We start from the raw sequence: 26,981 nt of genomic DNA on the forward strand, positions 1-26,981 counted from the left end.
GTGGAAATTAGAGCGCTACATCTTTGTCCTTAGGCCGGCGTAAAGCACCTGAGTGTGTGCGCCCGCGTGCCCATGTGTAGCTCGCGGTCACTGCAGGAATAAAGAGAGAGGAAGTTGAGAACCTCTGTGTGAAAATCCAACCAAATCTGCCTAAGTGTGTGTGTGAGGCAGGTTTACATTGCTGTGAGCTGCGTTTGATATGCTTCCCACAGAGAAACACGCGATAAGATAAAAGCTACAGAGAGCAAAGAGAAAACGGCATCAATTAAACCCAGACTTACGTGAGAAGATTTATTAATGTGTCTCAGACCAGAGAGTAGGATCGTCATGCTATCCCCGCACTGACAACATTAAAATAAAACCAGACTTAAACTCTATCAGGGTGATAAATAACCCTATGTGTATTAAGCACATGAATGAAACCTGTGATGCATACAGTAGGTTATGCTGTACAAATAGAAATAGGTTAACGCTACTTCAATTAACACTAATCATTTGTTTGACTGACCTCAACTAGTCAATAAAAGCTAGTAAACAGTCTGAGGGTTAACTTTTACTCTTGCATCTTGTCATTGAAAAGAGACAAGGGCTAATTATTTTTCAGTTAGTTGTTTGGAGGTCAGGTTGAACATGATGCAGAAGCTTCAATTCAACATCGGATTGGACTGTAAAACTGCTCTGCCTGTTTGACAGAAACCAATTTCTAGATGCTTTAATTTTATTCATGCGCTAATGATGCATGAAGGCGTAATGGGAAATTACAATTTGTTTTGATTACTGCCATAGAAAACGCAAAAACCTGAATGAAACCAATAGCTGAATGTGTGAAGCGCTGCCTGTACGGACGTGTGCACCTGAAGTGCTTCACCCAAGAAACATGGCTAATGGCATGATTCAGAAACTCAGAACACAGTTTTGCTGTAGAAGCCATTATTTAAACTCAGCAGCTGCCTGATAGGAAGATTTTGTCTTGTTTTCTTCTTCCTCTTCGTATCTATGCTAATCTTGGACAGATATTCTTTATTGGCTTTTCTTTTCCATAATTTTCAATTTGCATTGAGTATGTAATATTGTATCATGGAATAAATACACCAAACATGTAGTGCCATTCACTTGCAACATCTTAGGTTGCATATTACTGTAAGTTAAACTGAATATTGGTATAATATTATTAATAAAAATATCCAAAAGCGATATGACGTGATAAAAGTGATGTCAACACATGACCTTTGTGTTATGTAGGAAATTAGTCATAATAGCTTAAATGAAGTGAAGACTTATTTTAGGAACACGTCTTCTGTTTTTAGATCAATTTTGCGCTGTGGTGACGCAACATAGCCGAAGCCAAGCAACAACAACAACAACAAACAAACAAACAAAGCCCTATGGACGGAGGAAAAAAATAATGTATAGAGCAGTGTATGTATGTACAGTAAATTAAATGTTGATATTTCTATGAGGTTCCACTTCTTCAAATCAGATCAAAGGCTTTGGAGGTTTCACATCTGATTCTATCCTACACAGTAAGTGGAATGAACTTTCCCCTTTTTTCATTTCCTGCAACCTCAGAAACAGGTCAAATCCAGGCCTCATTACAGTATATAAACAACACTGGGGCTCATGGCTGTCAGACGTAGGTGCAGAGGAACAGTGTCACAGGTCGACTATATTAATCGCCACAGGCACCTGCTGACGGCGATAGCAGCATCATTGAAAAGGAGAATTACTGTACATGAATGCACTGACAAATTGTTACTGGTGACCTCCACCCTCTTGCTGGCAAGGACGATGATGTGCAACGTGCTTAATGTTTGACATAATCTATCTATTATGCGAGTTCAACAGTACGAATGAGCGAGCATCAATTCAATTTTCGTTCCCGAAGCAAAAGAGAAGCGTCATTTCTCAATGCTGATTCGAACAGAAGGGCCTAATATAGACTTTGAGCAAGTAGCTATACGATAGGTAAAAATAAGGAGAAATGGTTCAAATGTGGGTAAAGTGCAGCAGAAGCGAAGCGTCCTCTTTAAATGACTGTGGTGGAACTAGCTGTGCTTACTAATTGAGTCACTGCTCAGAGGGAACTAATGGAGAAGGGAAAAGGAGGAAAAAAAGGGGGGAGAATCTCTGTTCATAAACAGTGTTTACTTAAAGCACCCCATTGCCTTATTAGTATTAATAGCAGTGACTTCAGAAAGCTCATATTCTGCCATTGGACAGTTTTGTATTATTTATGATTGAAATGAAAGCCTGGGAGTGCAACAGCATGGTGGAGCGCTGCATAGCAAACGAAGTTGCCTGTGCCAGTTTACATAACCAACACTTGGGTAAACAGCGGATTAAAAGCAGCAAGGGGGCAGGAGAAAAACGAGAGCAAAATGTTATATCCACACATTAAGACTTTTGGAGGCAGGCGTTTGGAGGACGCTGGGAGAACACCGCGGCCCCCGTTTGATGCAGCTGGTCTTCATCTGCCAGTCCTTTTGAGCACGAGAGCGAGGTGAGCTGCAGAATCCACTAGTGCAACTTGTGTAATGTCGATCTCAAGAAGTTGGGTCTACATGAGCATGCTGTAATTCGTGAGCCGCTTCGTCTTAATTAAAGAGACCATCTGCTAAATTTTATTATTAAAGCTGCTGGTGCGAGAGCTGGAGCCGGTGACCGGGGTTCTCATTTTCTGCTCTACTTACAGGCAGTAGGATGGCGTGTGGAGCCTGAAGACAGGGGATGCGGGATGCTAACTGCTGAGCTTCCTTTGAGCATGACACGGGATCTCTAACCAGGGTATAAGTTATGTAGATGCCTTGCATGTGCATGTGAATAAATAATAGTTAACTCTGAGATGATTTCCTACTCTTCACAGAGCAGCCACCATCTTGAAAAATGATTTTCACGTCGACTCCCAACCAAACTCCTCAACTTCAGTATTAACAGGTGTGTGAATCATCACCAAGACCACAGGATATACTGAATCAATCTTTATTTATATTAAATTAAAAATATACTTTTGACAGATTCATGTAACAAACATGAGGAACGGCATTTCTATGATATAAAGCTTTGGGTATGGTTTTAAAGACGTCAGTCAGCTGTGACCTGGGGAAAAGTATGGGAGACTGGTTTCAAGGGGGGAGGGGTAACTGATGACACCTTACTCTTGGAGCTATGTCTCCTAAATGCATGCAAAACTAATCAGAAGCCAAATGGAAAAGGGCTGTCGCGGGACTGCTGTGCTCTCTTTTTCAAGAAAGAAGGGGACGACTTGGCTCAGTAGTAACATCATTAGAAAGTGGCGGAGAGGGTAACTCCCAGTTCATCTACAGTAGGTAGTTGGCAGCACTGGTTTCAGTTTTACGAAAACTGGAAGGAGGAGAGCTTTAGTCATAGTCCACGGGTGCTGAATACAGTGACAGGTTAAATAGAGCAGGGAGGGGAGATACAAAACAGAGACACTGGGCGAATCGAACGGGCTCCCACCATTGTCACCTTTACAGCATGAACTCAAACGTTACATGAAGACAGCCACAAAGCCCAGCAGAAGGGCCACTGGACAAAGGATCGACGAGCACTTTTAAAATCAAAACTCCCATTAGGTCAAAAGGTACAGTTACACAAAGCAAATATGTACGGCTTCTTTTGTACAACGTCTTATAAGCAGGAGAAAACAGCAGTAGGAGAAGACCATATATAAATTCAAAGCATCGACTTCCTATTTACAAATTCACCACGTCACCCATATCAGTGCTTTATAAAAATACTATTCACATTTGTTGTGGTGTGTTAGATAAATTTCAGAGGAAACCCCAGAGATTCTGTACAGTTTATAATGATCTGATCATTTGAACATGGACAAATGAATGACGCCCACTAATAAGCAATGATTTGTGCAATTAGGATGCAAACAACTAAAACCAAACACTGCAGTGGAGGAAAACCATAAAGATTCACATCTTTTTCCTGGATATGATGGAAAACATACAACCAACCCTAATATTAAAAAAAGACTATATAGGTTAATATACACGCGAAAAGAAAGCAAACAAATATTCCTTGTGCTACTGAATCCAGTAAAGATATGGGATTATTCCCTTCCATGCTGTCCGAAGCCGGGACAGAAATCCTGTATGTCATCACCAATGGACAGACACAAAGATCGAGGGCAGTAACACTCACTTTGGGAACCGTGCAGGGTGATATACATTAGACTTCATCGCTGCTAGATGGTGGCTGAGGAACAAGTACAATATGGCTACATGCCTCTGCACCTTGGCTTGGAGAGTACAGTAGAGAGTCTAAATAAAAAAAGGTGTTGTTAAAAAGCGGTTTTTAACACCTGTTTCCATGGCGCAAGATTGTTTTGGGGGGGGTGAGACGAATAGCAGCAGGTAAGAAAGCCCAACATCAAGGCAAAATATGTTTGACGGGAGAATAACGAGATATTAGTCAGTGGTGAGGAAATGATTGCTTCCTCAGAATAGAAAATAATTGCGGTACAAAAAAAAGGCCTTGGATTAATTTGACGAGTCCTTGTGAGTGCCTATGTTTGTCCAACCTTCCCGGACAAACTTGTGAACTTGTGAGGAGACTCGCTGTGCTGTGACGCCATTCACCTCAAAAAAAGTTTGAATTTATTTATTTATTTATTTATTTTTTACCACCACCATCCTTCCTTGAAACCCAGATTTGGCAGTTGCTTCCATTGCTTCGTATAAACAAGCTCAAACACTATAAATATTTCACGCTGATATTAAATGCTGTCTCAATTTCACAGAATTAGAGCTCCAACAGGGACTACAAAATACTCCTTCATCAAATAGTCATGATATCATCAAAGGAGCATTAGAAATACTGTTTGAAGCAAACAAAAACATGGAAACAAGGACATTCTCAAAGCTTGTCAGTACCACCTAAAATGTGTTTTGTTGCTGAACTCCTGATTGCGGCACCTTCATTTAACTTCTGCTTCCTGGACTGGTTAACACAAACTTAAACACTATTTTATGAATGTTTAATGAGAAAAAGGATAGAAGGCCTTTCTTTGCACCCTCGAGTCTGATCAAAGTGCTCCGTGGGGTCCACAAGGATACAGAGCATTGAAAGTGCACCGGAGCAATGCATTTGAATGCTTAGATCTGCAGGAAAGGTCTGAATTAAATGCTACTGTGCTGCTGATGACGGGTGAGCACCAGCGATTTAAGCAGCATCGACTGGCAGTTTCCAGTTTGTCTGCAGAGTCCCAGTGTCAGTTCGGACTATTCTCTAAGGGGCAATAAGTGCTTAACCGCTGCTCTTCAGTGTAAAACTCATACTATGTCTTGATGGATTATAGCATCTTGCTTTTTCATCAAGTTACAGCCATGTGTAAATAAAAATAGGGACTGTTTGTTGTGCTTCACGTCACCCCAGACTCTGATGATTGACACCAAAACCATGACCTTTCTTTGACTTTAAGTGCTACAGCTGAAAAACAGAAACTGAGCCTAGAACTAGAACATATTTTATGAGAACAATGGGAACAGGGTCCTGCTACCATCGCAGCACAAAACAAGGCCTGGTCACATCGGATGCAATGGTTGAGGTCACTTAATAAAAAGACTCAGTCCATCAATAGGTCCTTAAGTTGCCGACTTTAACTATGGCCAGTAAATTATGAGGCGCTCAACAACAGTTTAACCAAGTCTAGTGTTTTCTACTGGCCAGCGGTTTGGTGGAAGCCTTGTATAAGGTCAGGCCATTAGCAATAGCATCAGCGCTCGCGACTCTTAGCTAATGGCTGCCTTTTATTCATAGTTCTGTCTGTTTAGAGCCAGACTGGCTCCCCAAAGTGTGAAGAAACACTCATACTAACCATCCTACTATGAACACACACACATATAAAGTTGTTGGATTTTTCAGTGCCCTGCTGGTGCTTCCTTGCTCGTCTTCATTAGAAAATTTGCATGAACTCTGCTTCCGCCGCTTTCTTATTGCCTCATCCTCTCTCTGCCTCTTTTTCAACCACCATTTTAAGTTCAGTTGCTTTACAGATGGTGTAATCACATCATCTCAGCACATACAGCAATTTCCTGATTTAGCCATCTAGCTTCATGGCGTAACACATACTACTGTAAGTTAGCTTTATGGTAAATGGTAAAACGTGTGTTTAAAAATGCATCTTTACACAACTGAAACCAGTGTTTATAAAATGTTTACAGTGTTGTTTTCATTTATGCCCTTGAAAATGTTAATGATGAGTTGTTGTAGAAGGAAAACAGCAATCGCTCTGTGTGTCTTTGAGAAAGTCCAACAGTCCGTGGTTGATCTACAAATGTTGAAGGCGGGATCATAGTAGTTTTGGCCATCACAGTATCACAGTTACCGTAAAACGACATGATGAGATGATTTTCTTATTTGATTGACAGTTTACTCATATAGGCCAACAAATTGTCTTTCCTTTACATTACTGGAAGTCAGTCTACTAATTCAACTTTTAGTCTTTTTCCCTCCATGTTTCGCTGTTTTGCCTCAAACGTCAGAGTCTTTCACAAAACCATAACTTCCAACATATAGTAGGTTGTGTTTCCTCTCTGTGGACTGTAAAACAAAAGGTGGTCAAATTTCCCCCACCTTGAGTTGAACTCGGCAGAGGCTGGCAGTGAGATCGGTCCATCCAGTTTGACCACCTCTCTGGGACAACACAATTCACTGTCTCCATTGCTACGGATGTGACCGTCATGTGCCTGTTGTTTGCTCAATACAACCCCAAACTTTATAATATTTATGATTTGGAGCACAGTCTCTATCTACAGAACAGAAATGGACTGGGCTGAAGGTGCGTTATTCTGAGTTGAGCCCGCTTGTAACGTTCAGTCCGCTCCTTTATAGTCTTGCTACAGTCTACAGCAGATGGCACGTTACTTGAAACAGTTTGGGCGGCTCTGATTGTGGCTGCTTCCCTTTGTGTGGGACAGTGGAACCGGAGAGGATGTTGGGTTTGTTGGAGTGTTACATTGAGAAACTTTCATTAGCAATCTAAACCACAGTGTTCCTCTGCCTGTAGGGTGGAGGTGGCAAGACAGTGCCGGATTTTAGAGAAAATTCAGACATGTACTCAGGGTTTTCAGCTATCGCTGGACGTATGTGTCCATTCTGTTTGTAGAAGAGCTTGGTGTTGGTGGAACCACCCTGGGCACCATCAAGGGCTACCTGGTTAGATGATTTAGGTGGCAAGCTGTGCTGCCAGTATTCTGGATTGTCAAAGGTGACCTTCAGCTTTTTTCCACTGGCTTTACCCGATGTCTGTCCTCCATGCTTCAGCATGCTAGCGGGGTGCATGGTGCCGTGGCCCTGGTAGGCCGGCAAGCTGCCATGCCCGATGGTGGCTGAAGTGGACAGGGCACCTGACTGGCACACCTGGACTTGGGCAGTAGTTCCTGTTTGGCTCTGAGTGGCGGAGCTGCCACCTGTATTGCCAGGTTGTCCTGCAGGTTTGACAGTGTGATGGGCATGCAGAAGGTGGGTTGGTGGGCCATGTAGGCAAGGTAGAGCAGATGGAGAAGGCTGGGCTGTAGGGAGGGGGTAGTGCGGAAGGCTGGTTTGGATGGTAAGCGGGAGGTGGGACCCTGCTGTCGTGGCTGAGATGGAAGAAGGAGGCTGGGTGGGAAGGGGCAGACCATTTCTCCTCAGGACCTCCAGTCCCAGATCAGCCGGGCTGTGGAAGGTATTGAGGTACAGTGGCTCATTGATGTACTCATCCTCCCCTTTCGGCTGGCTGTTAGGTGTGCTGTGGTATCCTGGGTTATCCAAAGCGTGGATCTCGCCATTTTTACGTCGTGATACAAAAGGGTTCTCCTCGATGGGATTCAGGTACTCTGTAACACAGTAAGAGAAAAGGTGGGTAAGGCGGGGGGGGGGTTGAGGAGAAGTGATTCACGAGAAAACAGGACACAAATTATTCTATAAATTTTCATAAAGTGCAGAGAAAACAAAAGAAATGGCAACAGAAAGGAGTGAGAGAAAGAGATCACTCGTTAATGAGGAGAAGAGATGGAGATGAAAATGATAATGGTGATAATGGCATCCTCTCAGGACCAGACGGGCATCTTGCCAGTGGGTTTTTGGCACTGGAAACTCCATCTGCCAGGGGTGAAAATGCCAGCAAATGACCCCTCTCCGCCGCTTCCAAGCGCTATAATAGTGGGGTGCGAAACCTATTGATTTTGCCCACTCTTCCACTCCTTGACATTGCATCAGATGCATTTTGCTGCAGGCTTTGTTATATTTTGAGCTGCTCCAAATCAAAGATGGTAGCGCAAGAGCAGGGCTGATGGACTGAATTATGATCAAAGGCAAAACATGACTCTGTAGTAGTAGCTGACATGCACACTGCCGTCAACGGAAACTCGGTGGGAATTTTAATCAATGGGATGAAATGAAACGAAGAGGCAAAATGACAGAGGGAACGCACTACAAAACATCGTATTTATGCTGTGAGTGAGCGTAGACATGACAGAACAGAAAAAAGTGCAGCCAGTTACAATTTTTGTAACAAAAAATATGCTTTTCTGTGTTTCATACCTGTTTTGAAGCAGATGATTGTGCTTTTGTTGATTTGCAACTTATATTTCCATTCTATTTTATTTATGTGTCGCAAATGAAATACAACTCCTAAACTGCAGTCACTGTTGCTAAATTCCTGCAGAAGGTCTACCAGTACTCTTCTCTGAACTTTGTGAAGCAAATTACAGCTATGTCTGCTTGTGTAAAACTAACCTGCTGAAACATTTACTTTATTCCACTGAAAGTACCTGAGGAGCTTTTGTCTTTCATGGGAGTCATGTATCCATCCTCATCGGTGTCCCCTCTGGAGGTTCTCTCCCCAAGAAAGATAGTGGGATCAGCGCTGTACCTCTGGCCCCCGCTGTCCTCCCCTCCAGTCTGGCTCGTGCTCTTTTTATGCAGGCTCCCGTTGCAACGCTGGTCCTCCTGGGATAGACACGGGCCGCCTGTTGCCTCTGGGTTCACACTGGCCTGGGCCCCTGCTATCAAGCCTTCTGCAGGGTTTGGAACACCGTCTCGGTAGCCAAACTGGTTCTGAGGTAAACGTTGGTTGTGGGTACAAACGAAGAAAAAAGCAGCCAATGTTACGGAACAAATTGTGTGACGATCTTCAATATAAACCACACTGGGCACAGCTGAGGAATAACATCTGTAGCCGCTGGTTGAACTACAACAAACAAGCATGATGTGAATTCACAAAAAATAATAAAATGAGTTTTATACCAGCTGTAAGCAACCTGCGGCAAATGAAGTGAGACTTTTCACCTGCGCAGCTGCCTATGGAGGGTAAAATTCTCCAACAAAGTTGTGCTGGTGTAGTCATCAGCCTTAAGGGAATGTGAGGGGGCAGTCAGGCAAAGCTACGATTCAAACACCTGAACCTCAAAAAAAAAAAAAAAAAGAACAAAAGCCCCAGAAGAAAAAACAAAACATGACACGCGAAGCAAAGGGCTTCTTGTGGTGCTGTGTTGGTTTGCCGTGGGCTATTTAACCCAGGCCTACTCCTCTGCTCTCTTGCCAAGTGTTCGCACTATAGCATCAATTACAGGAAACAGAGCCACAAAACCAAGGAGCTAAAAAAGTTACGTCCCGGGGTTATATCTGTCCGTCTACTCCCACTGTCTTTCCTCTATTGTAATCAACTCCCCCATCCTCCAAACTTCTCTGTTCGGGCCTTCTTCAAAGCCAGTCATTATCCGCTCCTCTTTTCAAGTATGAGCGAGAGAGTAAATCAGCCCAGATTAGATAACCGTCTGCATCGGACTGCGTCTACGGTGGCGCAACCTGAATAACTAACTTCCCCTGGCAAAGTCAGCCAGCTGCGATTCCACTGAATTCCTTCCTCTGTCTGGGTATATAGGCACTTTTGACTGCATAATCAAAACAGTTTCAATTCATGATAGAGGTGCCGACCTTGAGCGTGCAGAACCCTGGGTGGATTACTGTGCGTGTTGTTGGAATAAGTGTGTGTGTGTCTGTTTGTCAGTGAGAAAGAAGCTGCTGGCAAATAGGTAGGCAGTTGGGGTAAAGGTGCATAAAGAGGCAGGGCGGCGTGGGCCAGCAGCACGTGGCGGAAGGCGCAAAGCACACAGGCGAGTCTGCGCTCATTGTCAATTCGTAAACAGTCAAGGCCTTTTAGGGAGGCGTCTGTTATTTGCTTACGGAGCTGTGAGTAATGAAACCGGGGGCCTGGGGAGCTAGCGCATAAAGAGGCACTGTTTAAGCCACACACGCTGGGATAGGAATGATAGAGGTGGTCTATTAGCAGAGGGAAACCACCAGTGTATGGGTAGTTCCTCCTTGAGCATGAACAGAGGACGTAGAGCTGAGCGCTGAGGTTAAATCACATCACACCCTTTAAATCATAGCTCACGGTAACGTTTTTATGTCATATGTTTGTGTAGGTTTTTGAGCGGGTCCGTACTCTGTTAGAGTCGACTCGAGACCTGGTTGTATATGACGGAGGAGCCGCGCTGAAGCCTCGAGGCACCAGGTACTCATCAGCGTCCATCAAGTCATCGAGGTCCTCTTCATCCAGAAGGCTCTGGAAGAACTTGCTGTCATTGGGGCTGGGAAGCTTCATGCGGTCGTCACCCTAAAAGAACACACTCGAGTCAAGATCGGATTTTATCACAACAAGCTCAATTATCTGAGAGTGAGCCCCTTGAGGCGAACACACCTGGATGACCAAGTATCGCTGGGGGTCACGGGCCATTCTGCAGAACTCTGCAGCCAGCTCCTTGAACTTGGGCCTGCTGTCTGCATCAATCATCCAGCCTGTGAGGAAGGAGAGAAAGAAAACTGACAAATTAAACTTATAAAAAGATGAAGGCCTAAATAAAAAAACAATTACAAACCAAAGTTGAGTGCATTGAGTCAGTTAAACAAAAATTAATCATTAATTAATCTATTAATCATTCTTGAATTTCGTTATTGTCATTGTTCAGTTGTGTTTGAGGCTTGCTGCTGCCATCTGTGCTGAATACTAGTGTATTTCAGAAAAAAAAACATTGGACCAATAACTATGTTTATATAGAAAACGCAATATTTGACTACTTTGTAACAATGTAGAAAATGCATTTACAGTAAAGGGGACAACTTTAGAGGTACAAGCTGCTGTACATTCTGATGGCTAAGTGCCTTGCTCAAGGGCAACAAAACAGGTAGTTATTAGGGAAACGGCAAAGTGTTTTTCAATTCAGTCTCCAGCCCACGTTTCTCTCCCCGAGGACATATCTGCAGTAAACACAGCGCAATCCCCTGAAGGTTAAGCAAAACGCCAGGTGGTGTCTCTGCTCAGATTAGACAGCCAGCAAACGGAGGTATTCCTCAGCAGCGATGGCTAAACTGGGGACTGTGTGCCTCCAACAGCCATAGAGGCCTCCCACGAATCAACTCCACATTTTAAAATTTAAATTTAAAATCAACACAAAGACAAGTCTAATTGTTCATGAGTGTGTGCTATAAATGGACTGTGTTTTCACCCCCATTTCTCAACCATCAACCTTCTCTTTTACCCTTACGCTCTCCCTCACCATTTTGCCTGCCTATCTTCGCTCAGTTGACATAATTTCCACATCTAGCGCCCCACGCAATGCACATTACCTAAATGAGGTGCAATTACTTTAGCAATCAAACTCTATTTCATCTTTATTGGGGTGGCGTGGAGGCGGCGGGGCGCACGACGTGAGAGCACACCAAATCACAAACAACAGCTCTTAGTCAGTGTGTAATTAGGATTAATGCGGCCGATCGCTGAGCTTCCCCCTCTGGCTTTTCGATGGGGCAGCGTGACCTGTTGGCTGCTTTGACTCGATGATTGACTCCATCCTTCGAAACTGCAGGGAGCACAAGCTGCTCTGTTTTACACTTCATGGGAAATGTGTGATATGTCATACAGTATAAATCAGATGTTATCTCTTTTATGTTTGTGTTGCTTGTTCGGTTAAGGGCGACCCCTTTGACCTCATTATTTATAACATTATAGTTCAGACACATTTTACATCACGCATAAAGTGTATTTTCCGGTTGGTCTTATTATTAGGCTAAATAGCTGCGGGGCTTTCATAAGGCACAAACAGCACTTTTTCATTTGAAGAACAGAAAACAATTAGATATTATGACATTTTGAATAGCTTGCCATTTCTTGTCAAGGGGACATGTTTTGATACGGAGCTCCAAGCTCGCATCATTCTCTTTTAACGCATTTGGCATTTTACACATTGCTGTTTCCCCCATGCAAGAGCAGAAAAAAAGGTTATAATACATTGCCACAAGCAGCCAAAGATAAGTATAGGCTCAAGGTGCAGAGTAAATAACCATTCAAGAGAGACTATAAAATGAAATGCAGTAGAATAACTACAATTGTAGGAAAATATCAGCCGGCGAGCTTATATTTCTGCCAATAGTAGAAGACAGAGAGAGGAGGAGAAGTCAGTAAACCACGGTTTGGTTCAGATAGGGTGCAGCGATAACCAGACTGGTGCAGAGAGATGGGCTAGCCAAGCAGCCGTCAGCTGGCAGAACTCAGCATGGATTGGCGTTCATATCTGGAGCCATTCCTGGAAATCTGGGAGGGTAAATCCCTCTGCACCCATATCCACCAGCACCAGGGTCGGAATGAGGCCAGGGGGAGATTGTAAAAGACATGGGAGTATTTGGGGAGAATGAAGTGGCGGCGTGTTTTTTAGGCTGGACAGGCTTGGAGGGCGGTAGCCCAGATGGAAGGCAGCTCAAACATGGACGTAGGAAGAGTCCCCGATGAGGACAGGCCTGCATGTTGCACACCATAAAGCAGCATTTCAACACAGTTTCATGACAGCAGCGTTCTGTTTTAGTCAGCCTCGCTCCTCTGCACCTAACGGCTCCGCTTCAAAGCCCGAAACGAAGCCCCTGAGCTCAAATAAAACCTCGCTGGATGAATATTAAAAAATGTGAAGCAGTTTATTAAACTACAAATCATCTGTGACAGCTGCAGAAACGTATAAACAACGTTATATAAAAAACAAAGATTGCGTTTCAGAGCCGTGTTAACACTGTGACTTAACACTGTGTTCAGTGCTGCTACCTGTCGATGAGCCAACAGATGACCTTTGTGACTTTATGCTACCTAGTCAGTAAAACTTCCACTCTTGCTACTAAACCATGTTTTGCATGCAAGTGTGTAAGCTTGTGTCTGTTCCCTCACATTTCACCATGACCATGTACACGTCTATGGTGCAGATAGGAGGCTGTGGCAGGCGCTCTCCTTTCTCCAGGATGTCTGGGATTTCTCTTGTGGGGATTCCGTCATAAGGTTTGCCTCCGAATGTCATCAGCTCCCAGATGGTCACTCCTTAACCGCGTTGGGGGGGGGCAAAGAAGGTGAGACAAAGAGTCAGAGAACAAGTAAACAGACAGATAAGGGGGCGGAAATGCAAATAAAGGCGGCAGGAATCCAGGCCATTGATTTTATTCCTCCCACAGGTATAGGCACAAGAAACGGTGACGTCTGTGCATAATACATTTAGCACCCACCATAACTCCACACGTCACTCTGATGAGTGAATTTCCTGTAGTGAATGCATTCCAGAGCCATCCATTTAATGGGCATCTGAGGAGAGGCAGACACATAAAGAGAGAGATTATATAAAAGGCAACAAAACAACAAAGAATTATTTAGCTTCGCAGCTCCATCATTCATCGTTTAGATTTCCATAATGCTATTTTGCTAAACAGCTGATCTTTTTTTTAATCCTACATTTGAGAGATATTGGAAAATCGACAGCTCCTTCAACCACAGTTTTGCTGTGCTCAATATTACTAAAGTACTATGATTGATTAGCCTCATTCGAACTGAGGAATCATTAATAGCGAGTGAGCTTTTTAAGATACCAAAGGAGATTGCATTGGCTGGTGTACTGATAATAGTACTGGCAGGAATCAGAGCCCTTTGACATTCCCGACAAGGACACTGGCACATATTACCATATCCTAACTGCTGTACCATTTCCATATTGACTGTACAGTAGAATTCTCTGCTGCAGCGCTCACTGAACAAGGCAATTATCCTGCCTTTTTCATGCGTACGCACATGAACACGCACCGGTCATTCAAAATACATCCCCGTCTCCGCGTGGGAGCCCGACGCACGCACACACACATGCACGCTGTCTTTAGGGAAATGAACAGGAAGACGGGAAATGAAATGCTTGACGTTGAAAATGCGCAGTGGCATCTCCACTTTCATCTCAGTTGATTTATCTCCCGTGGCACGTCTATATTTATGGCACGCGTGTAGGTGCGCTGACAGCAGTTCTCATTTATCAAGGCATCAGTGAATACCAACATGGAGTCAATCACTCAAACAGCTGCGATGAGCGCGTCGAGACGTTCCCGGGGACGCTCAGCGAGGCAGCTCAAGCTCGAGTGGCCACCGCAAGGGCTCCAGCTGAATGGATGCAGCAGTGAACACAGCAATTTAATAAAGGGAGTTGATCAGGACAATTTGCATAGTAAGTCCCAAGCGAGGAAAGAGAAGGGCCTCTGATTAATGTAGTCTGGATCCCCAAACAAAACAAACTGATGAGAAGTGTGGCTGCGTTGTTTGCATGGATGAAGAGCTGTAAATTGTGTTTTCTGGAGCAAAGTTCGCCACAGTTTGTCTGACCAAAAGGAGTCCCGCAGATAATGCGTCTTTTAATCACAACAGCGTCGATCGTGGTGAGCTTGTTTCAGTAGCACGTGCAGCATGCGCCTCCACTTGCACCAACCTTGCCCCCATCTGCGTTGTACTCCTTCTCGTCTGCATCCAGCAGCCGCGCCAGGCCAAAGTCCGTAATCTTGATGTGATTGGACGACTTCACCAGGACGTTGCGTGCTGCCAGGTCCCGGTGGACCAGTCTTCTCTCCTCTAGGTACATCATTCCCTGAGAGCAGAGGAAGAAAACACCAAAGGTGACTATGAGTCCTCTCATCGGGCCGTTTGTCATTTCAGAGACTGTCGATGCAGTAAATGTCAGCAATGACATAACATTACTGCCGTGACTGTCATTACCATTAGCCACACAGCCATGTGGACAAAATGCTGTATAATTCTTCACATAGACATACAGTATGTTGACAGGCTCTGTGTTTTAATAGTATCTGCTATTTTAAAGACTAACTGTCTTATCTTTTCTGCATGACAAAAGATACAGGTACTGTGACTCGGTACAATGCCAGTGTGTGTAAACGTCTGCCATGTCAATATCTTGTGGCCGACGTCCTTCCAGTCTGTTAACGTTGATTATGAACGGCCGATGAGCAAAAGCAAGTAAGGGGGAAAATCAACAAAGCCTTGAGCGGAGAGAATGGCAACTTTGCTTTACAGCCTTAATTTGTTGCTCAATGGGCTGGATGGAGCAAGGACTCTCCACAGCAGCACAGAAACCTATTTGCAGACATGCGAGAGTGAACTCACACATACTGTACACACATACACATGCACAAAAGGAAACCCACTGGCTCCCAGACATACAAATATATGTCACCTTCTCTCCATGAATACATACACGCGGTTCATCATGCACGTACTCCGCTCGTCTGTGCTCATACAGTAGCTTAACAAAACAGCTAGATGAGAGCAAGGCAGACGGACAGACAGACAAGGCCGGGCCAATTGAAGTGTATTAGACTGGATGTTAAACAAGTGGATGCCACTTTGCAGGTGGATCAATAAAAACACCTCGCTGAGTATGGAGGCAGACGTATGCGGCAGACAATGAAAGAATTTCAACAAAGGGCTCACGCCTCCGCTGGTGCAAGATGATCATTGTCCATTTGAAACGCTTAAACTACTGTCTGTGTGTGAGTGTGAGTGGGGGGGGGGGGGGGTATAGATATTGAGGCGCGTCGCGTTGAAATGCTCGTCGCAGCGAGTCGCCTCATCCCAGATGAATGTGAGGATAAATCGATAGCACCGCTGCCTGAGCCCTCATCCATCATCTGCCGGCCTTGCCGAGACAGATGCACGGACACATGCGTGCGCACAGGCACACACACGCTGACAGAGACCACCCAGAGACCACCCAGCCATATTTCACGGAGCATACTTGGTGACTTTTGCAATATTTCTATCTGTCAGTCTCCTGGCTTGTCTGGCAACCTTGTTCTCTTTTATCTAACAGTTCAGGACACTTCCTGATTCCCCATTCTGCATCACTCTTCTGACCTTTACAGTAATACAGTGATGCTTATATACTAATATGAAAACAGTGTGGTGGGGAAAGGCCCCAAACACCCCCCACTGAAAGTGTATTTAAAATAGATTACTTCTGGGGGGCTCGGACAAGGCGATCAATAACAATGCTGATTACAATAAGCCCAAAGACGGTCGTGCCACGCAATATTTATCCCTGATGTCGACGTCGAGACGAATTAGGAATCAATGGGCCGCACAGTCCATTAATACACTTCGACTTAAAGTGACGGGGCAATGGGGGGAGGCCATTGCACTGACAGCATGGAATGTACCGCAGCTCAAGGAGCCAATTAATTTTCAGCTACTCTGGGCGGTAAACATCAGCGTCCCTACAGAGGATGTGGGAGCAGTTAAGGTTTCAGGTCAAGAGGGTGTTGCTGATTGTGCTGCCTTGACACCGTTAAAGGGCTACAACTTCCCAGGGTCCAGGGATACCTAAAAAATGGAAGCGGAACTGGGTAATTTGCTATTACATAAGTTGTGGATCATACGGCAACTCGTAACAAGGCAGTAATTGAACTCTCCACCTTTAGAGAACGTTATTAACAACAGTTCTGTTAGCATGTTGACAGAACAATGCACAGCTTTGCCTTTGGTGCTCTGGAGCTTTCTTTGCACAATATGATGTGCAAAGGACTGACACAGTCTGCCTATTTATGACCTCCCCTACTGCTAATCTTGCAAGAAGGTCAGTAGTAAATATAATTCTGCTGGATGAATAAAGGGCCACCTTCCCTTATTGTCCTTGTTTTGATACCCTCAAACTCGTATGAGCTTCAGCTTTCACACTCTTGAAAGTACATTTTATAAGACAGATTTAAAAAAGGTGTTTGAAAGCTTTGGCGTATTAACAATTGATGTCCACAGCCATATACATTTCTGAATACTTTAAAACAAAGTTGCTGATGCTCAACAGGGTGGAAAAAGCAGTTGACTACTGACTGTGGATTGTGTATGAATGGAGAGCAGTCAACATCCCTTGCTAGTCTCTGCGGAAGTGGCCATCCAACAAAGATCACACCAAGTGGGGAGACAAATGGTCTGTGGACAATTAAGCACCAGCGTAGAACTGAAAAGGATTATGTTTGTTGTCAACTGAACATGGCATTCCAATGTAAGAGCCTCGTCCCATCTGTGAAACATTGTCATGGCAGTATCATAATATGCTTCCTCTTGCCATTATCAGTGGATTTATAAACTCCTAGTCGTACAAGCACATTTAACAGAAAGGAGTTGAGACATCCATCTGTGGATTGCACAGTGTGGCAATGAAAAACTCTCCAAATGGTGGTTACAGCAGAACTAATGTCTGGATGATGGCGTCAAAGTCATGACATGTTTTAAAATGAAAACTCATGACAGTTTATTTTAAAAGCAATGGATAAAAAAATACTTCAGTGTGATGTGGGCCGATAAACAACTAGCAGAAACATTTTGCTGGAGGTATTACTGCACAGGGGAAAACACCAGGGGCCTCATGTACGAAGGGTACAGTACTTACACACAAACACACCTAGCACGAAACTACGCCTAAGGTCAGATGTATCAAAAACTACAGTACATGTACGTGAAGTAGAAATGTGCGCAGATCTATGATAGCTCCTTGGCCGGTGTAAATACTTTTCTACAGCTACAGTATTGGTCTGATGGTGACTTGAAGAGGTGAAACTGTTAATCATGTGAAAACGATCATTAGTCACACAGGAGAAATGATAAATAATTAATATACAGCCATGTGTCTGCAATTAGATGAGATGATATAAAAATAGACGCAAAACAGTGCAAACATATATTCTATAGCCCTGTTGGATGATCTGTTAGGGGATCTAATAGAGCAGGGGGGTCCAACTCTGGTCCTCAAGAGCTACTGTCCTGCTGGTTTTCTAAATCTTCCTGCCCCAGCTAATACAAATGCAGCTACAGTCAGCAACATTGTGTCGAGGTGCCTGGTTTAACGATGATCCATTCATTGGAAGAGGTTTGAAGCTGGTACTGTACCAGATCGGTGGCTTGTTGGTCACTAAATAATGAAATGGCTTTAATATTAATTCCTGTTGCGCATAAAACCTATCCCTTAATACCATCCTGTCCTCAGCGTCAACACAAGTTGGTGGTTCAATGTGGAAACGTCCCATTAGTTGCTGAACACAGTGTCAGGGGGTCAGTTCGTCTTCTCCTTCACCTCTGCCTGTTTTGGTGACACTTTGGTGGTTCTGCTTCACGTCCACCTTTATGTTAGAGCACTTTTATTTTTTATTTCCGCTACTGTGCGGAACTTGCAGCATTAACACCTACACAAAGCGCACTGCCCAGACGTTGACCCTATGTAAATTAACATATTTTTCTTGAGGTGTGTCACTGGAGGAGCCTGCTCCTCAATCACATGCACTCAATTCTACATTGACTGGGATGGACGAGGGAAACGTAAAGATTTATGCTTAGTAGTGACTGATAGATATCTACTTATGCAGTTCATTGGATTAGAACTTATGCTTAGTTTAGAAGGAAATCTACACAAGTCTTTGTACATGTGGCCCCAGGCCCGAATCCTTTTACACATTACTAATGAGTAAGTATCATGTATTGTACAGTGGTTGATGTTTTCTGTATGTTAAGTCATATTTATGCAGAAATTAATAACTTGTAAGGTTTTAAATCTCATCTGAAATGCAAAACAAAAAAATGTACAGCAACAAGCACAGAAGCAATGTTATTCATTGACATATTGGAAGTTGACCTTTATACAGTCCTGTTTGGAAAGTCTGCAGGTTTGCAGACACTAACAAACACAGAAAGACTCTTAAAGTTCATAACAGAGCCTTTAAGCACTCACTGCGAGACAGACCTAAGCCCTTGTGGACTTAGCAAAAGTGCATCTTAAAGTCAGTGACACCTCGAGACTGAACAATGGCAGCGAAATGTACAACGCCCCTACAAGAAAAACAAGGTCACATCTGGTTACGAACTTACCCATAAATATTTCAGTTTATCCAGAACAGAAATCTTCAGAAATAAAATTTTATTACATTAATTTAAGTATTTACATTAAACGCATTAATAAAGCAAATGTATATACTTTTAAAGTGAGGTAAAATGCAAGCAAAACTGATTTAATCAGTGAGAAAGCCTATTTTTTATTATTTTTCACTGCTGACATTTTGTTAGAAGTAGTCAAATAGTCACTGTCAACTGCAGCTGCAGCTTGAATACATTAGTCCAGTTCAGAGAAGGCCTTCGTTTCCAGACAACATGTACTTGACCCTTATACGGAAGGTCTTATGAAGCATTTTTGCCCAGCAGCTTTTCCCATCTCTCCAGACACACAGAGGGCCTCTGTGAGCCACAGTCTATGTAAGGTTAAAGACCCACCAGTATTGCTGCACATTCAAGCTGACACTGGGGTGTGTATTAAGCCCTTAGAGTATGAAGTGCTTATATAGTACTTTGAAAGTATCTATATTTATATTTCTAGTTTGCTGAAAATATTATACTTTATGGAACTTTTTTGCAAACGTTTAGCTGAGGCAGGAGTCTGAGGGCACTCACTGATACGGCCACCTATTGTTGTTGTTTCTGTGAATGTGTTGCACATATTTGACTCTAATTAAACTATTTAAAAAAGCTAACTTTTAAAAATGAAATTCATCAGAATTTGAACACAGTACAGTAGTTTGGAAACCAAACTGCTGTTGTTGTTGTCGTCTTCCCCTTCAATGCAAAAGTTTCCCAAGCTCATATGCTGCATTGCCCTGCATGCAATTGTGAAAAAATATATAAAATGAGACTAATACGTAGGAAATAAGGCTTTTAATTGTTCTTTTCAGCTCAGTGACTTGTGAGAGCATTTGATTTGTTGTGAGCAGTTAGCCTTTATAGTTTATCCTCCACTGACTCGATGATGGCTCCTTGGCAGGATAAAAACTCATTTCAAACAACGCCGAAGGTCTGTTTTCATCTCTGCAGACCGCCAGATTGTTTACAGGGAGTGAAAGTTTTCTAAAGCATGCAGCAGACGAGGTCACGGCCAGTTTGTGACCCATTAGCACTCTCATTGTAGCAGGAAGAAAAGAAAACTAAGGACGTGAGTCTTCAGTAATGGAGGAAAACAAGAGGATAAAACAAGGCTCGGAAAAAAAGGAGTGGAGCAGTGTGGAACTGTGGGGAGCGGTTCACCTCAGTGGGAGAGAAAAATGCTGTGGAATAAAATATGCTGAGTATAAAGGAGAGCAGTTGGAAGGTAAGTGGAGGATGAGAAGAACGGACATGAAGGACTACAGCAGGTAATAAATTGAACTCAGCTCTTCAGCACCTACAGTATCGGTCTGAAATAGTAACAACATGAGACTTATACTAGTTTGAAACAACTGTAGAATCGATTTAGTACAGCGGGACGTTTTCGTGTTTGTTACCAGGCAACATGCTCTTTTAAGAAGCAATGGGACACATCACTGTTTAAACCGTTTTAATGACATGACTCCAGGTAGAAACTCTCTCACTGCATCGTGAGATATTAGGGAATTCATGTCAAAGAAAACCTGGGGGGGTAGAAAAAACTGCGGCGGGCTCGGTTTCTTAAACGAACAAGAAGGGGAGGTGTCTGTTTCCAGAGGGAGCGATAAGACCATGGGGGACCATCGAAGCCCCTGCTGTAAAACCCCCCCACTGGCCCCACTTGACGGCTGGAGGGGCGGGCGACAATGTAAGCAAAATGGGACTGTCCACACGCCGAGAACTGGGACCGGCGCGATAAGGAGCGCGCACAATGATTGCTCAGGTGGCTCAGGTGGTCGTCTGTCATGCGCTGTGTGCTGAGGGGGAGATAGGGTGGAAGGCAGCCCCACGGAGCTGGCAGTCCCCAAAGCGTGTGTGTGTGTGTGTGTGTGTGTGTGTGTGTGTGTGTGCAGTGGAGTGAGTGTGTGTTTGTGTATATGCATAATGATGTGTATGCATTGTTATGAAAGTAGTCACTGTAAACATGCAGAAAAGGAGAAGGTTTGGGTAAAAATTTGGAAAGTTCCAAATTATAAACCAATAAGCTCTAAACTACACTGTCTGGGACGGTTAATGAACGATCCAGGTGGATGGCATAATGTGACATACAACGGCAGCTCGGGGGTGTGGCGGCACAGCAGTCGGGTTGCCGCTCCATTTACTCTGCATTCAGCCGTTGTGGAAGCACGGTGCAAGGGAAGAATGCACCTATCTATCAGCCTGAGCAGAGTGGAGCGTGGTCACGGCGTGTGCCCCCTTCCCCCGGTGCAGCCGAGGTGCCGCACAGTGTGGGGATTTGAAGGGTTGAGGCAAAGCATGTAGAAGCGGGAGAGGGTGAAATTCCCTGAGGACGGGAGTGGATTCAACAACAATGTTGAGACTTATCAGCGCTTGATATCTCCCTGCTTCCGTTCGTAATCAAATACACACTCCGGAGATGGAGAACCGAATGTAAAATTATCTGAGCTCTCTTGCCATGATCTCAACTCCCCCGTGGGACGGAAAGCTCCTTCCAAAATGTCACCATGCAGGCAATAAAAGACCGCTGCTGGCAGAATTTACATGAGCAAATGTCAATATTTTTTTCCGCCGGGGTGGAATGAGAAAGTGGAATACAGTAACTTTTTGATCAGAGAGATAAATCTCAGCTCATTTGGGTAGAGGTGGTGATAAAGTTTCAATCCAATGATTTGCTCACAATACTAAAATAAAAAAAAATGACTGCTATTAAAACTGTAATTGGCTGCAACAAAAGATGACATTTGCAGCCATGAAGCTAAGCGTCCTTGCTGGGTTGGCGACGGCGTCCATCAATTAATGGGGCGCGAGTGAGATCCCGTGAATCCGGAGATGGCCGGCGGTGCAGTACATTAATGATGGGTTTCACCGGTGGCTTAGTGGTGTCTGAGCTCGACAGGTAAGTCAAACACAGAGAGGAGGAGGAGGAGGAGAAGCCATGAGGAAGAAGAAAAGAGGTGGGGGTGGGGGGGTCAGAGCGAGGACAGCTGATCTTTATTTGAATCGTTTAAGCACCGAGCTACACACGTGAACCAGCGTTCAACCCTTGCAATAAATGCCTATAATTTGTCTGTTACTTGCTGTGACACTGTGAAGTTATAATTTTTAATCGCAGCGGATAATTATTATGGAGGGAAGCTGTCAGGCTAGTCTCGATTTGTCCTGCCCACTGCAGCGTCTGAAGTAAGGGGCGCGCCGTTGAGTAGATGGCCTACATGTGTAAACATAGGTCCTGCATATGTACGTGCGTGTGTGAAGAAGCGAGAAATGATGAAGGGTTAGAATGTACGACTGCATTAGAACACAAACAACTAAAAGCTATTGTTTTCCCAGCTTCCTGTTTGTTTATAATAGGCTTGAATGAAATGAATTGAATCTTAATTGGACAAAATTGATTTATCAGCGTATCAGAGTCATCTTGGAATCAGTAATAGAAAAAAAAATGCCATGCGGCACATATCCGAAATACGTGGTCGTGAGGAGATGAAGGAGAATCCCCGCAAGTTTCCACAGCTCTGTTCATCTACACGCGTGCATATGCCTGTGTCTAATGAGCCTTGGCTTCAGGCGTCACGAGCAACGGGTGTGTGTGGCGAGAGGTGACCGGTCCAATCAAGCTTTTCTACCTAGTGGATCTGGCAGTCAAATCCCTCCCCTTATGCATCCTTGAGCACTGCTGATCCTTACAGATAATTAGAAAGACCCAGGGGGCTTATCCCTTTACCGCCCGCTCGCCTCATCGCTCCGTACTCGTCCTCCTCGGTCTGTGGCCTGTTTCTTCATTTTGTTGCATCAGCAGGGACACCTTTGGGGACTGGCCTGTGCACGAGCGTGTTTGTGTGTGTGTGTGTGTGTGTGTGTGAATGTGTTTGCCTTGGAGGGAGAGAAAAATTGCTCTGGGTGCACATTAATTGTTTTTAAGGTGTAGGAAGTTATGAGTTGCACTGTTTGGCACTCGGAACGTGACTCGCTTCCCAAAAAACGACGTGTGAGGAATTTGCGGCGCTGCATTATCAATGGAGCTCTGGGGAAATAATGAGCTGAACATGGATCTCGACCATGTAGCCTGCTGACAGCATTAAATTCACTTTCGTTTATATTACAGTATAATGTGCAGACACGGTGTGTAAATTAAAAACAATTCATACACAAAACTGATCATACACATAATAAAATGCAACTGGCTGGGGATTTGTTGAGTCTTATAGGACTTCATGTTAGAAATGTGGCTAAGTGAAAACAAGGGGCCAAAGGTTAATAGATCAACACATAAAAAGGTAGAAGGCTCAGACTCACAGGCAGTATTGTACTGTAAGAATAGTTTAAAGTTAATGGACAGTGGCTACACTACCTGCACTCAGCCACTGATTGCAGGTAGAAACTTTCTACAAGATGTGAAGGTCTAGGCTTTCTGGTTGGTGCAATGTTTTAAATCTACAGTACTGTAGGAAGATGGATGCAATGAAAATTTGACAGAAACTTTCACCTGGTTATGCATCATAGCAGGTCATAACAAGAAATGTGTTGTTGAAACATTGGAGATTGGATTATTCTTTCAAAGTTGCTTTTTGGATCAAATCAGTCCTTAAAGCGTTAGGTGTGTTATCGAAACTGTTCTAGAAACTGGGGTTGGAAAATAATAATCTATAAATGTAAATGAAATCAAAATTTACGATGTTAAACCAAGACTTTATGATTATGGGTGCTATCAGCTTGGAAGAGGATTCATAACGTTACACTCCACAAAACTGCAAAAAGGCCTAATGTGACTGTGCATATTTGATCCGGTGCTGCAGTGCTACAATACGAAGCACTTTGCCGCTGCTCTCGTATCAGCTTTGATCTGAAACTGTGCTTCTGATGTTTTCTGACACACATCAGGCTTCTGAAACGCACTCAACATGTCAACAATAAATACGCTAAAGCGGGGAACACGCTTCATCTCCGGCATCCATCACCTCTGCCCGTCAAAACGTTAACAGATATTTAAATGGACATTGTTGTCAGGAGTTGTGTTACTCTTTAGTTCACAATCATAATTGCCTTTCAGTGCATAGTACAATGTTTCATCACGCCACATTTAGTTGCTCTCAGTACAGCGCCCTTTTATTCAAGCTATGGGACGGCAACAATCCCTTGTTAGCTCTGTGAACTTTACTTGAAGCGCTGTTCACTATTTAAACGTACTGTAACAGTGACACTTGGAATATCTGAAGCCAAGATTAACTACATCATTTTAATCTTTTGTAATTTGTAAATTTAAGGATTCTATCGCCAAAGATATGTAGACGCAGCAATACACAACACAAAAGATGCTGACAAACTTGATCCATTGAGAAATTTGTTGATAATGTTTTTGTTCCTGTAGATGTGTTGCCATGTTCTAATGGCATGACGTCAAATACCCCACGTTTTTGCGCTTGTTCTAATCATGATTTGCGTTATTTTTGTGACAATGAATATTGTACTGTAATTTCTATGAATATTTGGACATTTGTGAAAGTCCTGAAATATCCGTTCATGGTCTTCATGGTTCATGTCAGTTCTGTATCCAGTGGATGAAGCAGCTCCTGAGAGGTGGTCTAACATGGTTTGCTGCCATAGAGCAAATAAACTCATGATAACATCTGCATAAATAAACATAAATAAGAAATTTAAATAATCTGAAAAAAATGCATATATTGTGTGTATAGAAGCATACACCATTTCAGCATGTTAGCTAGACTCTGCAAAGTGGTTTTCCTTACTGGCATGTCACAACAGACCCAAGAGTCAGAAGAGAAGGTAATTCAAAATGATAAGAGAAAGACTGGAATCCATATTCTGGCAAGGACAGACGAAATATAGGAGGAAAGGAATGAGAGAGTGGACAAGATGGAGCAGGGGGAGAAGGAAGTGTTAAGACTTGGCTAATGAGTACAGGCAAGATGTGTTTGCTCAGCACGGAGCAGCGTTTGCAGGGAAGCGACTGACACAGAGGGCTCCGCACTAAGCTTGACCAGATTGGATCCCCTGCCACCGGGTGGCATCTCCAGGGAGTCACAGCGGGATGCAAATCGGAGCACACACAAACACACAAGTCTGCATCCACACAGTTGCACAAAAAAAACATCAACACACACAACCATGCTCGAACGCACACATAGGGGGAGCAAAGATCAGAAGCAAAATTTGAAAGTCCACAGATTTTACTTTTCCTTTCCCTGACTAAGCAGTGATGGGAGGTGTGTGCTTTGTGTCTGTGGTTTGTGTGAGCATATGTAGGTGTTGGGGTTTTCTTGACTTTGTTTTCCATACAAGGTGCATACAGTACAGTACCTATGCTTTTGAACACATTCATATACATTTCAATCACGCAACAAAAACGCAGCATAAAGTTTTTTTAGCACTAGCACTGTCAATCTGTACAACACCATGCAGGTCAGCCATGGCAGCAGACTCATTGGTTTGTCCTACAGGGCATGTTATCCTAATGTCAATCCACCACTTCGCTACTGGGCATGTTTATACGAATCACTCTCCTTCCTCACCAAAGGCCAGAATGTGGCCTAGATACAAGCGCCCCTCCCTCTCCAACAGTCATCCAAGTTCCATTTCCCCAAAAGCCAATCAAGACCCTCACCCAACCCAGGCTTCAGTGCCAAAGCCAATCATTTCAATGACAGGCTAGCTACTTGCTGAATCTATTCTCCTTTCATTACACTAAGCCTGAGGAGAGAGACTGTGAAAGGAAGACAGAGAGAGAGAGAGAGAAAATGGAGGAGAAGGAAGAGGAGGACCAAATTAAAAGACTCCTGTAGCCCTGCATACACTCAGTTCCAATCCCATATTTAATTCAGTGATTGATTTGTTCATTAAAATACATCCCCAAACTAATTATTCCATTAATAATCCAAAACCTAATGAAAAAATAGTGTGTGAGAGAGTGAAGGAGAGTGTTAGAGAGGGCGATGGGAGGAGATATTCAGTCATAAAGAGGAAGATGCAGAAAGAGACGGAGAATCTAGGGAGAGGTCATTTTTAAGCCCTGACAAATCCCTGCTTTTCTACAACTATGCAGACATCTTAACAAATATACTGTACAATCTTTAAATCACATGGCACATAAGCGTAAGAAATAGACAAGGAGGCATAGGCCAGCATGTAACCTCTGTAAAGTCGAGCACACGGTCAATAGGCAGATTTTGTAAGAGGGAGTAAGAGATGTAACGGGGGGGTTCACAAGTGGATAAAGGAGAGGAAAGTAAGTGGAATGGAACAATGGGGAGACAAGTGCACAAAGGATGAGGAGTGAAAAGAAAAGAATATGAAAGAGGAGGAAAGGAGACTGAAGGAAATAAAAGTGGAAATTACAGGATAAGGAAGAAAAGAACAGAAGGGGAGGAAAAGGAAGCCCAGTGGGGAATGGAGATGGGGAAGGGAATCAAGTAGGAGACAAAGAGAGAAATTAATTGCAAGGAAATGCAGTAGAAAAGGCAACGAAAGGACATAGTGCATATGGAAAGGAGGGATGGCGAGGACAGAGAGACAGAGAAAAGAAAGGAAAGAAGAACAACAAAAGAAAAGGAAAAACACTAGACTAATAAATTAGAGGCCATTCACACAGATCTTAAGAGACTTCTGTGTGTGCAGGTTATGTGTGTTGCCGCTGTGTGTGAGCATCGGTCAATGTGTGTGTGCATCGGCGGGGCAGTCCTGAGTGTGGCTGTACCGT

General features: G+C 43.7%; 1 protein-coding gene and 1 long non-coding RNA gene across 3 annotated transcripts in view; one reads left to right on the forward strand and one right to left on the reverse strand.

Moving 5' to 3' along the window:
* The first annotated feature begins 2,012 nt into the window (after positions 1–2,012).
* On the forward strand, positions 2,013–10,566 carry LOC114843980 (uncharacterized). Its single transcript, XR_003783664.3, has 4 exons — positions 2,013–2,500; positions 2,693–2,784; positions 2,864–2,934; positions 10,443–10,566. It is a non-coding gene; the product is annotated as an uncharacterized LOC114843980 (long non-coding RNA).
* LOC114843967 (receptor tyrosine-protein kinase erbB-4-like) overlaps positions 2,964–26,981 on the reverse strand; it is a 195,613-nt gene continuing 171,595 nt past the window's right edge. For both annotated transcript variants that reach the window (XM_029130908.3, XM_029130898.3), the window contains exons 21-27: positions 14,790–14,945; positions 13,555–13,630; positions 13,226–13,372; positions 10,718–10,815; positions 10,463–10,633; positions 8,787–9,072; positions 2,964–7,850 (exon numbers count right to left, since the gene is read on the reverse strand). In XM_029130908.3, the coding sequence (XP_028986741.1) occupies positions 7,012–7,850; positions 8,787–9,072; positions 10,463–10,633; positions 10,718–10,815; positions 13,226–13,372; positions 13,555–13,630; positions 14,790–14,945 (1,773 nt within the window). In that variant the 3' untranslated portion in view covers positions 2,964–7,011. The remainder of the gene's footprint in view (positions 7,851–8,786; positions 9,073–10,462; positions 10,634–10,717; positions 10,816–13,225; positions 13,373–13,554; positions 13,631–14,789; positions 14,946–26,981) is intronic.

Source organism: Betta splendens, chromosome 2 (genome assembly GCF_900634795.4).
Source record: "Betta splendens chromosome 2, fBetSpl5.4, whole genome shotgun sequence".
NCBI classification, from domain to species: domain Eukaryota; kingdom Metazoa; phylum Chordata; class Actinopteri; order Anabantiformes; family Osphronemidae; genus Betta; species Betta splendens.